Genomic DNA, 12,161 nt, shown 5'->3' on the forward strand with positions numbered 1-12,161 from the left:
TCAGTTGGACTTGGCGGGTCGAGAAGCCAGAAGTTCAAAGACATGAAGGTGCAAAAACAAAAGACATACAACACCGGGGATTCCCCAGTCGTCACCGACCTGAGTACTAGTCCGGCCCTTTCCAGCTTGACTATGGGAGAGCGGACGGGATCCCGTGTTTTCTGGAAGGTATGGTCGTATGTGTTGGCTTGAGGCTGGCATTGGGATCTTAAGGCATCGGCGGCGGGCGGTCTGCAGGCGCCAGAACCATCCACATAAGATGGTGTTGGTGAAAGAAACCCCGAGCATCGAGCGTCAACTTCCAGGCAACTAAAACTACCTCTTACGGAGACACACAAAGACCTTGTATGGGCCTGGCTGATTTCTTACCACCCAGGATCAATACGGAGGGCTATCCTTTACTGTGTAGTTAACAATGTGATGCCTAGAGTCCCGGTCAAGTCTGTCCACAGGAATCTCCAAATACTTTTTGTTGTTCGACGCCCTTTGTCACATTTTTTCCGTTCAGCTTCGGTTTCTCCAATTATGACCTGAGTTTTCCATAGACCTTTCCCGATGTTTCTCAGCGCTTGCTTTCAATGTTGAGCCAGGCGAGTCCTACAATTGCCCACATTTGCCAGTCGAACATACTCGATGAGCCGGTGGTATGGGATGGAAGGTGAGGTGTCTTGAATATTTCCAGATCTTTAAAGGCTTTAATGTGAAGATCAACCTCTCATATTCTCACAAAGGTTACCTCATGCGGCAATCAGATCTACTGTGAATGTGCAACAATGTGGTAAGCAAGGTGTGAGAGCGGTCGGCTGACTCCTACACATCTGAACTATCAAGTATAATCGTGAAGGCATCAAAAACCCCAGACTACCTCCTAAAGCGAAGTGATTGAAAGGGACAAGTAGCAAGAGGTAGCCTGACATTTCTCTCCGGCAGCATCTAGTGCACCAAAGCCATGTCAGGCTTCCACGTCCCCAAGGTCGCGAACCTAATGAAGAAGGCACACGTCTCTTCGTTCTAAGGACCTCTTTCCCAACTCTATCGTTTGTCCCTCTCCTCCTCCATCCACTACAAATATTCGCCCAACTGAGCCCATTCAACTCAACTTCTTCTTCTCAACAACTCACCATCTACCCACACCACTTTGCATCTCGCTTTACCTGTACAACACTTACACAACAACTTACCACTTCCAATCAAAAGTAAGTAAGAAAAAAAAATCACCTCTTCTTGTTCGTCTTTTTTTCAGGCTTGGTACCTTTTCCAAACACCCTCATCCACGCTCCTTTCTCACGTTGGACACTAACATTTGCCAGCCACAATGCCTCCCAAGAAGAACACCTCCACCGACGAGGCCGGCGCCTCCGCCGCCCCTTCCCACGGCTACTCCGAGGGCGAGATCCAGCTCCTGGTCGCCATCATCAAGCAACTCCCCCGTCCCACCTACGACGCCGACAAGATCGCCGAGGAGATCGGCTCCGCCTCGGGCAGCAGCGTTCGCAAGCGCGTCTCCAACGCCATCGCAAAGCACGGCTGGTTCGGCGGCAGTGCTGGTGCTGCTGGCGACGACGAGGCTGGCACCCCCGGCACCACTCCGGCCAAGAAGCCCCGCGCCAAGCGCACCCCCAAGAAGAAGGCGCCCTCCGACGAAGAGGAAGGCGACGCCCAGGAGCAGGAGACCCCTTCCAAGAAGAAGCCCCGCGTCAGCAAGGCTAAGGCCAAGGCCAAGGTTGAGGAGGACGTTGACGATGAGGCTGTCCAGCTGGAAGAGCCTGTCAAGCAGGAGGAGCCTGTCAAGCAGGAGGCTGGTGACGGTGCTGCTGAGGCTGAGATCTGATTACCGCGGAGGAAATTTGGGATTACACGTTGGGAAGGCAGGCACGTTTGGGATGGCTCTTTCTAGCACAGCTTGGTGATTACCACGAGATGAAGTTTTGATCCGGCGGGAACGAACATTGGGAAATCATGGCTACTTGAGAAAAGAAAAATGGAATGTTCTCGCATGCTTACGTTTGACTCGTTGTCTTCTCATCTTCCTCGGTCTTCGTCGTCTTGGATCTTCCCTATCTGGATTTCCATTTTCTTGTCGTCTTGCTTTTGAATTGCCTTGCTTTAGCATCTTGATGATTCTATTGTTGCAATTGATGGTCGATTTCTTGATGTATTGGAAGGTGCCCTGACCCATAGCTCTTTCCGCAAGAGCTATGCAAATGGTCTTTCCTAAATCAGGAACACACAGAACGATTCTCGAAAACCAAGTACTCACGCTAATCCTTTCTTTTTCTTCTAGCGCACCGTTGTGCCATGACGTTACGCGATCAGTACTGCCATGCACACAGACCGCCTCGATCCATGACATCATGCGGCTTTCACCCCAACTCCATCGATGGAAAACGAAGCATGTATTCCCTTTCCTCTCATACCCAAGTTGATTCTCACAACTAATTTCTCTCATCCCAAATTCAGACTTCCGCGTTCCGATTCATCATGACCCCGAAAAAGACCACGAAGAATGAGTCTCAAGACTCAGACGCTGAAGCCGCATCTCCTGAACCCGGCACCAAGCGCAAAGCCTCCGAAACCGACGTCAAAAAAGACACCTCAGCCTCTGAACCAGACACCAAAAAGCCAAAGAAATCCTCAAATTCCAAGGACACCATAAAATGGCTCCTAAGCGACGAAGCCTTCTCCCTCGCCTTCCCCTCCCTGCCCTCCGGCCACGGCGAGGTCGACTGGGACTCCACCACGCGCCCGCAAAAGACGCCTCCCCCCGAAGACGCCGGCAAAAAGGCAATCAAAAACGAAAACGGAGAAGAAGAAAAGCTGCCCCTGCTCACGTACCCGGACTCCAGCCTCACGCCCTTCCAGAACCTCGTCGCCGCGCTGCTGCTCAGCAAGCCCATCTCGCACCGCCTGGGCCTGCGCACGATCAACACGCTGCTGAACGAGCCGTTTGGGCTGCGCACGCTGCAAGATGTCGACGAGGCGGGGTTCGAGGGGCGAAGGAAGGTGATGTGGGAGGCGAGGACGCAGCATAAGGAGAAGTCGGCTGCGCAGCTGGGGGGTCTTGTGGATGGTGTGAGGGGGATTTGTGGCGATGGTAAGGAGGGTGGGAGTGTGGAGCAGATGGAGGGATTACGGGCGCAGGTCAAGGACTTGAAGAGTGTGGAGGAGGCGCAGAAGAAGGTCGAGAAGATCTTGACGGATGGGATTAAGGGGGTTGGGCCGACGGGGGCGGGTATCTTCTTGAGGCGGGTGCAGGGAGACTGGGAAGAGGTGTTTCCGTACGCTGATCAGAGGGCGTTGGAGGTTGCGGTCAAGTTTGGATTGATTGAGGAGGGAGATGGGGCGCAGGAGCTGGCGAAAAGTGTTCAAGATGATAGGGGGAAGTTTGTGAGGCTACTTGATGTACTTGTTGGGATCCAACTGGAGAAGAAGACGGAAGAAGCGTTGGAGAAAGCAGGTGTCACAAAATAACTCAAGAATTCACATCAATGGAGCTCGTCATTGCTCGTTCATCGTTATTCATAGAGGTTAACCTTGCTAGTTAAACATGCTTGATTCCGCCCGCAGGTATCAATCCTCGTCGCCATCACCGTTTTAACAGTCCCAGTCATTCTAGTATCGAGGGTTCTGTCCGTAATCTGGGTTTTGGCCATGGCCTTGGTTCTGGTCGTATCCTTGGTTGCCGCCATAGTAGCCCTGGTTTCCTCCATGTCCCTGACTCTGACCTCCGTAGCTCTGCTGATCGGAGTGGTGCTGCTCGGATTGGTATCCCTGGTGCTGCTGGTACTGGTCAGGGCGATACTCCTGATGCTGCTGCTGTTGGTACTGGTCGGGCCGGTATTCTTGGTGTTGCTGCTGCTGGTAGTTGCCGGGGTTGTACCCCTGTTGCTGGCCACCCGACTCGTGGTGCGAGGGAGGAGGAGGGTAGTTGCCCTGCGCAGGAGGAACCGGCTGGTTGCCGCCGCCAAGCTGCACGTTCGGGGATCCGACGCTGACACCCTCGTTTCCGATGTCATCCGGCACGTTGATCTTCACATTAGGAAGATACTTCTGCACCTTGGTCTCGACCATGTTCTGCACGAACACCCAGCTCTCGCGCTCGAACTTGCGGTGACCTCCGTTGACGACGCCCAGAATGCTCTCACGCAGCGTCTCCTGAACTTTGCGGATGAGACCGCGGATCTTGCTGACCAGCTTCACCTTGATGTCGTCTCCAAAGCCACGGTCTGTCGAGCCTCCAGCCTCACGGTCGAGCTGTGAGTCGAAGGGGTTGCCGCCAAGGATCTTCTCCAATGGCCGCTGGAACTGGTCGGGCAGGAGCTCAAAGAGCTGCTTCTCGATGCCTCCGAGGATGTTGCGGAACTCCAGACGGACCTCTCTGTGAACCTTGGCCAGACCGGTGCTCAGCTTGTCGCTAATGACCCTGGAGAAACCACTTCCGCTTCCTCCCTCCTCGCCGTCGCGGTCACCGAGGCCTCGGGAGGCACCCTCGCCGGAGGAGTGCTTCTTACCGAACAAACCACCGATGCCCTTGACCAGATCCTTCACTTGGTCCTCAACTTCACCCTTCATACCGTCGCCGAGGTCTCGCGTGCTCGTGTTGCCGCGAAGCCAGCGCTTGATGTGGTCCAGTGCGATGCGGGTGAACTGCTCGGCGATGGGCGCATGCTGGTCCCTCAGCTTCGCGCCGACCTTCTCCTTGATCTCGGGGCTGATGAGGCGGGCCTTCTCCTCGGGGTTGCGCGCGGCATCCTTGACCGTGTTGCTTAGCACTCCCAGAAGTCCGTCGAGCTCAAATTTGTTGCCGCCGCCCTGCCTGTCGTCTCCAATGTGGTCTTGCACCGCGTTGATGGCAGCTGACAGGAAGCCCTTTGCACCGCGAGAGAACGAATCGGTGTGGTCGATGCCACGAGACTGGGTCTCACCACCTCCTCCCCCGCGGCCTTCAGTCAAGTCGAAGATTTCCCTCAGATCATCTCCGGCGCCATCGGTAATCTTGCTGAAGCTCTGGGTGAGCTTCGCGATCTCGTCGGCGAAGGGCAGGGACTGGCCACCGTAGGAGTCCGGAGGCGAGTCATTCAGGCTCCGGGCGCCGCTGGGATCCTTGTCCTTGTTGAAGAGCGAGCGGAAGGCATCAATGACTTGATCTTCAAGGCTATCGATGGTCTTGTTCTGGAAAATCCCAAGCTCGGAGGTGATGCGGGGTTGGATCTGGGGCGCGAGCGAGTCGACGTACTTGTCGATCTTCTCGAAGACGACGTCAGGGATGGGAGACATGGCTGCAGTCGGAAGAGAAGGGAATGTGGTAAGGACGGTCGGTGGTGGTCTGGCGGGTGATGTCGCAGCGAAAGGGGCTTGCGTGCGTGCTATGCCCAACTTGTACTTCGCGCTGGTGAGGCAGAGCTGTGAGGCAGCCGGGGTGAGCTCCTGCGTGCTGTGAGCTGAGCTGACTGAGCTGCACCGACCGAGCTGAGGTGCGGGGTGGTGGGGTGGTACGTGTCGGATCACGTGTGGTGACGTCAGCGGTGGTGAAACGGATGCCAATCAGGGGCAACGGTGAAGGCAACGGTGAACGTTCTACACGGAGGACAACCGTCAAAGCTTCCGTCTTCATAAAAGCTGCCCGATGCATGCACAGTGATGAGTTATGCAGTTGTGTTATTATTACGATGGATATTAAAAACTTGACAAGAACAAGTCAAACGCATCCATGCCAGAGCTATTCTACTTCAAAGACTCTAGAATAAGCTTCTTGTATCCTTCTACGGCACCTTCCAAGTCCGACACAGTGATTCGCTCATCATTCGAATGCGCAACAAGAATGGTGCCGGGACCATACAGGTATTTCTTATGATCGCCTTCAAGATACGGAACGTCCGTGTAGTAGTTCGCAATGGTTGTGTTGAAACCTGATAGTGTTAGCTAATTCTCCAGTCATTTTTTGAGGCAGTAGCAACTTACCTTCGACATCATAGTCCAGGCTGACGGGCTTCCCGCCTGTGTTGAAAGAGAGACTAACATGCTCCGGCGTAGCGGCATACGCTGCCTTGCTGATCACATCCTTGATGCTATCAATGTCATCGACGGCAACCCGAATAGACGCTCTCGCAGTCGCATTCTCCGGGATAACGTTACTGGCAATACCACCTTCAATTACACCGACGTTCAAGGTTGTGTTGCCAAATTCCTCGGACGACGGCAACTCGGCGCCGATGATTGCCCCTAATGAACGCACAAGAAGATCAATGGCATTGCGACCTTGCTCGGGGTACCCAGAATGCCCAGCAATCCCAGAAGCCGTGACGTTGAGTCCGAGGACACCCTTATGGGCCCGCACAAGCTGGTTTTCCGTCGGTTCGCCAAACACAACGGCCTCCCAGGTTAGGTTGAGGTTGTTGGCCGCCTTCATCCCGTCGCCGCCGACCTCCTCTCCGACTACAAACAGGAGAGAGACATCTCCTTCGCTGATCTCACCGCTAGCGAGAAGATCTTCCACGGCGGTGACCTGAGCGGCGATGCTGCCCTTCGCATCGGACGTTCCGCGGCCCCGGATCTCGTCGCCATTGCGAGAGTACGGGATGTACGGCGGCACAGTGTCGTAATGCGACGTGAGCAAAACGCGAGCCTCGCGGGAGCTGCCAGAGTAGGCGTAGACGTTCTGGCGGCCAGCAGTGACAGTCTGCAATTCGACGGTGAAGTTGTTCTCGAGGTATGTCTTCAGCACCTCCGTTCCGGGCGCTTCGGCATTGGAGGTTGAGTCGACCTCGACGAGGGACTTGTGTAGTGCGAGGAGGGCTTCGGTGTACGATGCAGCCCGGGCCGATGAAGCCGCTAACGAGAAGATAAGACTGGCGAGCGCGAGGGTCTTCATGATGCGAACGTAGAATAAGTCGAGCTCAAGCGTGCGGTGTGCATTCGGAAAGGTTTCTCGACCGACTTGGGACTCAGGCGGTTATTATCGTGCAGTGTTGTGCGTTATCGGCGGCTGTTGTATTGATCATCACCGCTGAGCATGGCGTGATGACGAAACCCTGCTTCCAATCCGACTCTAGAAGCAGTTCGCTGCAGGTGCACCGGGAGGGGTAACACAGCGCCAAGATGATAAGTGTGGGGGACGCGATGATTAGATCTCGGTCTTCCGCTTGTCTAACCGATAATTGGATCTTGTATCGACCAGACGTACAAGCCCAATTGATGATGGATATTGGGGAAAAGGCCGAGGCTTGAATTGAATGTGGGCCGAGGTTGTTGCGGGAGTGACGATGGCTTGCATTCCAACGAAACCTTTTTCAAGCTTTCACGAGTAAGCAAGCTCCCACCAATTTTAGGCGTACTCTAGGGGGTCTTGTGACGCATCTATAATCAGAACATAGAGTAAATTGACCGAAGCAATGACTAGAAATTCCTATTTTCTGTTTCCTGAGATTGTTCAATCACTACGATCTACCATAGTTCACTTGGATTTCCAGGTTGACCGGGCTATTGACAGACGCTGCGTTCTGAAATCTTTAAAATTGGCAACATCCACATAGAGCTAGTCGCTCTGTAATCACCATTGCCTGCCGAGCTTTCGTTCCACAGATCATGCTCTGTCAAGCATTTCGACTTTGATACCTTCGAAGTCCGCCTTGGACTGGCTGGTCTTCCGTGATATGGTGATGCTTTGGAACTGACGGAACTTTCTGGCCGACAAGCGTGCATGGAACTAGAAGAGCGTGGTGGTTAGTAAAAAACAAAATCCTTTTGTGGCTGGCAGTAATAGGCTCTTACCATCTGGTTTATCTCCTCTAGTGTTCTTCCCTTGAGCTCTGGGATGTAGAAGTACGTCCAAACAGCCGAGATGATGCACGATGGGAACCAGATATATCCATATCTCGGGCCCCAGTTCAAAGCGCTGGGATTGATGAAGTACGGCGCAGTGAAGGTTATTAGCCACGCGAGAAAGTATCCGGCTGCTGATGCGACTCCTAATGTGTAGCTCCGGAGGCGTTGAGATGGAGCTTCACCAGCGACCATCCAGGAGTACGGTGCAATCATCCCCTGCAGCAGGTTATGTCAGTAATGATGGACATGGAGAACATCATGGAGCTTACGTTGTAGGCTATCATGAACAAGCACGATATCGCGACCAGCAGGTTCCCAGTCGAGACTGTGTTCGGATGTTTGTCAAAGGTAATTGCCATGATCAGCTGAAAGCAGCCGGATAGAACAAGCCCAGTTAGGAGGAAGACCCGGCGGCGCCCGTATCGCACCACGACTAGGGCATTTGCGATGATTGCCAGAAGACCACATGTCGACAAAACGTTGGTCATGGCGAAAGGGTGCTCGACCCTGGCGATAGTGAAGAAATATGCCTTATACGCTTGGGTCTGTTAGTCTTCAGACGACGAGAGTGCTCAGACGGGCTCTTACCAATGATGAACATTGAACCCGAGGCACTTTGCAAGCATACTGCGCAGATGGAGATGATGGTCCGCCTCCTATCGATTGGGTCTTTGAACATGTCCCAGAATGTCACCGACTTCTTTGTCTCAAAATCCTCAAGCACTGCACCTCGAATCTCGTTCACCTCGTCCTCAACATCAACCCCGGTAGGTCTTAGCCACACCAGAGCCTTCCTCCCTTCTTCAATCCGATCTCTCATGATAAGCCATCGGGGTGACTCAGGGATGAAGAAGAGACTTGCAGCGATGACAACGGGAACAGCATATACCACTCCTAAGGGTATCAGATAGGCCGACTTGTCGGGGCGTTGAGCGGTTGCCCAGTCTATGATGGTACCGAGGAGAGTTCCCTACAAACTCGATCAGTCTGTGCTGGCATCAACGAAAGGAGGATGCTCACAATGGTGACACAGAACTGAAAACCAGTCATGAATAGGCCTCGATACTTTGCCGGGCTGGTTTCTTGGATGTAAAGTTGCGAAAACGTCATGAAGCCACCGTTACCCAAGCCGATGAGCAGTCGACCGACGTATAGCGCCCCGATGTGCGTTGTCGTCATCATAATGACATTGGCCACTACACAGAGCACACACGATAGCCACAGACACATCTTTCTACTCAATTTTGAGGCGATTGCTCCTGCGAGCATGGAGCTGATGAAAGCGCCGAGGGTCATTAGAGAGGAGATCAGCTGCTGCCTGGTGGTGGAGATGTTCCATCCGATGGATGTTTTAGGGTCTTCGTAGCCATACACCTATCATTCAAAACCATGTCAACAACTCACCGAGCGCTGTAGTAAACAACGGTCGAAACACACACCTGAAGAAACCCAGGCATGGCCTGTAAGCCACCGATGATCCCAAAATCAACTCCATACTGGAATGGAGATAGCACTACCATTCCGCAAGCAACGAAACATCTCCAATTGGCACGAATGCCATCGGGACGGCGTTCTCTCATTTCAGTAGGAGTAACAAGATGTGGAGAGAGAAAGTTCAGACGGAGAAGGCGAGGAGAACTCTGGAAGCCGAATGTGGGGAGACGTCTGTTCCACGGGGCGTCGAACTACTTAAGAAAACGCCAATATGGCAGACTGCCGCTATCATGACCCCTGGCGTCGTATTTCGGGCCTTTCTGACATTTTACCTTCCGCTGGGTCGACCCGTGTGCTTATTCAGAGCTTTCAAAAGTGCGGAGGGTAACATGGTGGCTTTAGACCCACGCGGAGAACCGACAAATACAGGCAGGGATCAGTGCAGCTAACATGGGAACAGGTGATGATGTTGCATCGCACCCAAGACGTGGCACGGCAGAGTGACTGGCTGGCAAGCGCCAACGAGCGTGCCATGAATGCAGGCGAGCGCCTCCACGACGCGGGTAGCCGTTCGAATAATGGCCGGAAGACATTATCAGAGCAAAGGGCTGGTTCATGTGGGGTAAATTGTTAAACGCGGGGTGCAACGTCTCGAGAAGGGACCCCACGGCAGATGTTTGGGGATAAATCGTGTTTCGCGGCAAATGCTTTTCTTCTTTTCCGGTTGGCAAAGCTTCTGACAAATTCCCTTCTATCACCTGAGGTTGCTCTGAATGTCGATAATACTTGAAGACCAGAGGTATTCGAAATCCTGGGGCTTTTGAGCATCAAGTTCCCGTCTTTGCTAAGCCTACTCACAGATTCGGAGTCAAAAGTCGTTCATCATGTCTACCCCACCAAGGCCCAGCAGCGGGATCAAAGTGATTGTCGTCGGCGCTGGCTTCGGTGGCTTGACTGCTGCAATCGAGTGCCACCGGCAAGGCCACGATGTCGTGATTTACGAATCGTTTCCGGAACTGAAGCAACTGGGAGACATCATCTCCTTCGGCCCAAATGCCGGTCGGATCTTTCATCGGTGGTCCAATGGCGATGTTGTCTCAAGACTTCGTCCTTTGAGCATTAACCTCGAGGACTACGGCTTTAGGATCCACAAGTGGGATACTGGAGAAGTAGTCTTGACTCAGAGAAGACCACCTCCAGATCCCGAGGCGCCGGTTCTGAATGGCCACAGAGGCGAGCTTCATGAGGTGGTTTTCAATTACGCGCGTGACGAGTTGAAGATCCCCATTCATCTGGGAGAGTCGGTCGTTGATTACTTTGAAAGTCAAGGCGGCGCTGGTATTCAACTTCAGGACGGCAGAAAGGTTCGTTTGATGAATCTACGACTCCAACGTGATCAATAAGTGGCATTTGGGATGAAGAATCTGCTTTGCTGACTGATAGGCCAGATCGATGCCGATGTAGTGATTGCAGCCGACGGTGTTCGGTCTAAAGCGAGGGAGCTTGTCCTTAAACACAAGGAAAAGCCCGTAAGCAGTGGCTACGCGGTATGGCGGGCATGGTAAGACATTACCTTTTTGGGACAAGTGATCAAGTACGCTGATCTGAACTCTTAGGTTTTCTGCCGATGCCCTGCTCGCAGACCCCCGAACAAGGGAGTTCTGCGAGAATGGTGACACATTCAACGGTTGGATCGGACCCGACGCTCACTTCCTGTTCTCGACCATCAAAGGCGGTAAAGACGCTTCTTGGGTATTGACTCACAAAGACGAGTACGATATTGACGAGTCGTGGTCGCTCCCTGGGAAGCTGGAGGATGTATTCAAAGCGCTGGAAGGCTGGGACCCGCTTTGCAAGGTGATCGTAGAGAAGACGCCGTCACTGGTTGACTGGAAGCTGGTCTATCGGGATGCCTTGCCGAACTGGGTCAGCAGCGGCGGCAGAATTGCACTGCTCGGAGATGCAGTGCATCCGTTTCTTCCAACGAGTGTCCAAGGAGCCACGCAAGCAATGGAGGACGGTGTGACGATCGCCATTTGCTTGAGACGAGCTGGCAAAGACAAGATTTCGACAGCTCTCAAGACGTATCAAGAGATGCGGTAAGTCCTGCACCCACTTCGAAAATGCTAATCATCAGCTGATACGCAGAAAATAGGTATGAGCGTGTGAAAGCAGTGCAGCAAACCGGACTGTCAACCCGCGATCTTTGGCACAAGACGGACTGGAATAAGGTGAAAGAGAACCCGCAGAGTATTGCACTGCCCAGAGAAGATTGGATCCTCGAGTTCGACGCAGAGAAGCACGCAGAAGAGGCGTTCGAAAGTTTGTTGAAGCCTGGTCTCTAGATTCCCTCAAGATTCAACATGTTGACTAACGACAACGGGGGCGAACGATAGAAGTCTGAACAGAGGATTTACGCTCAAATACTGACTTCAGAGCGTCGGAGATACAATATATCATCACTTATTTAGTGCCATAGACTGAAGAAGTGTGCAGAAATTTCAAGTACCAGACGTGATTTCTATCCAATCAATGATGATATGAAAAAGCTCAACTCCTGATCAGCTTCAGAGAATCCACTAAAGCCATCTGACGTGCTGAAGCTAGGGATTTCCAAGTTGCCGTACGGGGCATTCGCGAACGCCAGGCTGTCAATGTTACCATCCAGAGATGACGTCGACAGCATATCAAGTCCCGCTGTCCCCTGTTGAGCAGGCAATTCATGGGAACCAGGTCTCATTGTTGAAACGTAGGTGTTTTCATGAGATGGCAAGCATGCAATTTGAGGCGTCCACTGTCCTGATGCAGAACTCGCTGTATCATGCGCTTCCATAGCAGCCATCTCCGATTTCTTTCGCATCAACCGTTGCTCCAGCGAGTCTAGGTTCTGTAGTAGACTTTGC

The 12,161-nt window shown here is 53.0% G+C and overlaps 5 protein-coding genes across 5 annotated transcripts; 3 read left to right on the top strand and 2 right to left on the bottom strand.

The window, feature by feature from the left end:
* Window positions 1-1,315: 1,315 nt before the first annotated feature.
* GCG54_00005236 (uncharacterized protein) lies at window positions 1,316-1,831 on the top strand (the record flags this gene model as incomplete). The annotated part of the gene is made up of 1 exon (XM_045405263.1): window positions 1,316-1,831. The coding sequence occupies one exon, from the start codon at window positions 1,316-1,318 to the stop codon at window positions 1,829-1,831; it is 516 nt and encodes a 171-aa protein (XP_045268854.1).
* Window positions 1,832-2,481: 650 nt separating this feature from the next.
* On the top strand, window positions 2,482-3,471 carry GCG54_00005237 (uncharacterized protein; the record flags this gene model as incomplete). Its single annotated transcript, XM_045405264.1, has 1 exon — window positions 2,482-3,471. The coding sequence occupies one exon, from the start codon at window positions 2,482-2,484 to the stop codon at window positions 3,469-3,471; it is 990 nt and encodes a 329-aa protein (XP_045268855.1).
* A 141-nt stretch (window positions 3,472-3,612) lies between these two features.
* On the bottom strand, window positions 3,613-7,014 carry GCG54_00005238 (Peptidase M20 domain-containing protein; the record flags this gene model as incomplete). Its single annotated transcript, XM_045405265.1, has 4 exons — window positions 3,613-5,469; window positions 5,788-5,909; window positions 5,962-6,936; window positions 7,005-7,014. The coding sequence occupies 4 exons, from the start codon at window positions 7,012-7,014 to the stop codon at window positions 3,613-3,615; spliced, it is 2,964 nt and encodes a 987-aa protein (XP_045268856.1).
* A 568-nt stretch (window positions 7,015-7,582) lies between these two features.
* On the bottom strand, window positions 7,583-9,404 carry GCG54_00005239 (High-affinity glucose transporter RGT2; the record flags this gene model as incomplete). Its single annotated transcript, XM_045405266.1, has 6 exons — window positions 7,583-7,705; window positions 7,771-8,040; window positions 8,094-8,362; window positions 8,413-8,794; window positions 8,845-9,198; window positions 9,264-9,404. The coding sequence occupies 6 exons, from the start codon at window positions 9,402-9,404 to the stop codon at window positions 7,583-7,585; spliced, it is 1,539 nt and encodes a 512-aa protein (XP_045268857.1).
* Window positions 9,405-10,109: 705 nt separating this feature from the next.
* Window positions 10,110-11,603, top strand: GCG54_00005240 (Asperlicin C monooxygenase; the record flags this gene model as incomplete). The annotated part of the gene is made up of 4 exons (XM_045405267.1): window positions 10,110-10,622; window positions 10,707-10,819; window positions 10,875-11,357; window positions 11,414-11,603. Coding segments are annotated over 4 exons (1,299 nt in total), but the record flags the coding sequence as incomplete, so codon positions are not given.
* Between the last annotated feature and the right edge of the window lie 558 nt (window positions 11,604-12,161).

Source organism: Colletotrichum gloeosporioides (genome assembly GCF_011800055.1).
Source record: "Colletotrichum gloeosporioides strain Lc1 chromosome Unknown consensus_15, whole genome shotgun sequence".
Taxonomy (NCBI): domain Eukaryota; kingdom Fungi; phylum Ascomycota; class Sordariomycetes; order Glomerellales; family Glomerellaceae; genus Colletotrichum; species Colletotrichum gloeosporioides.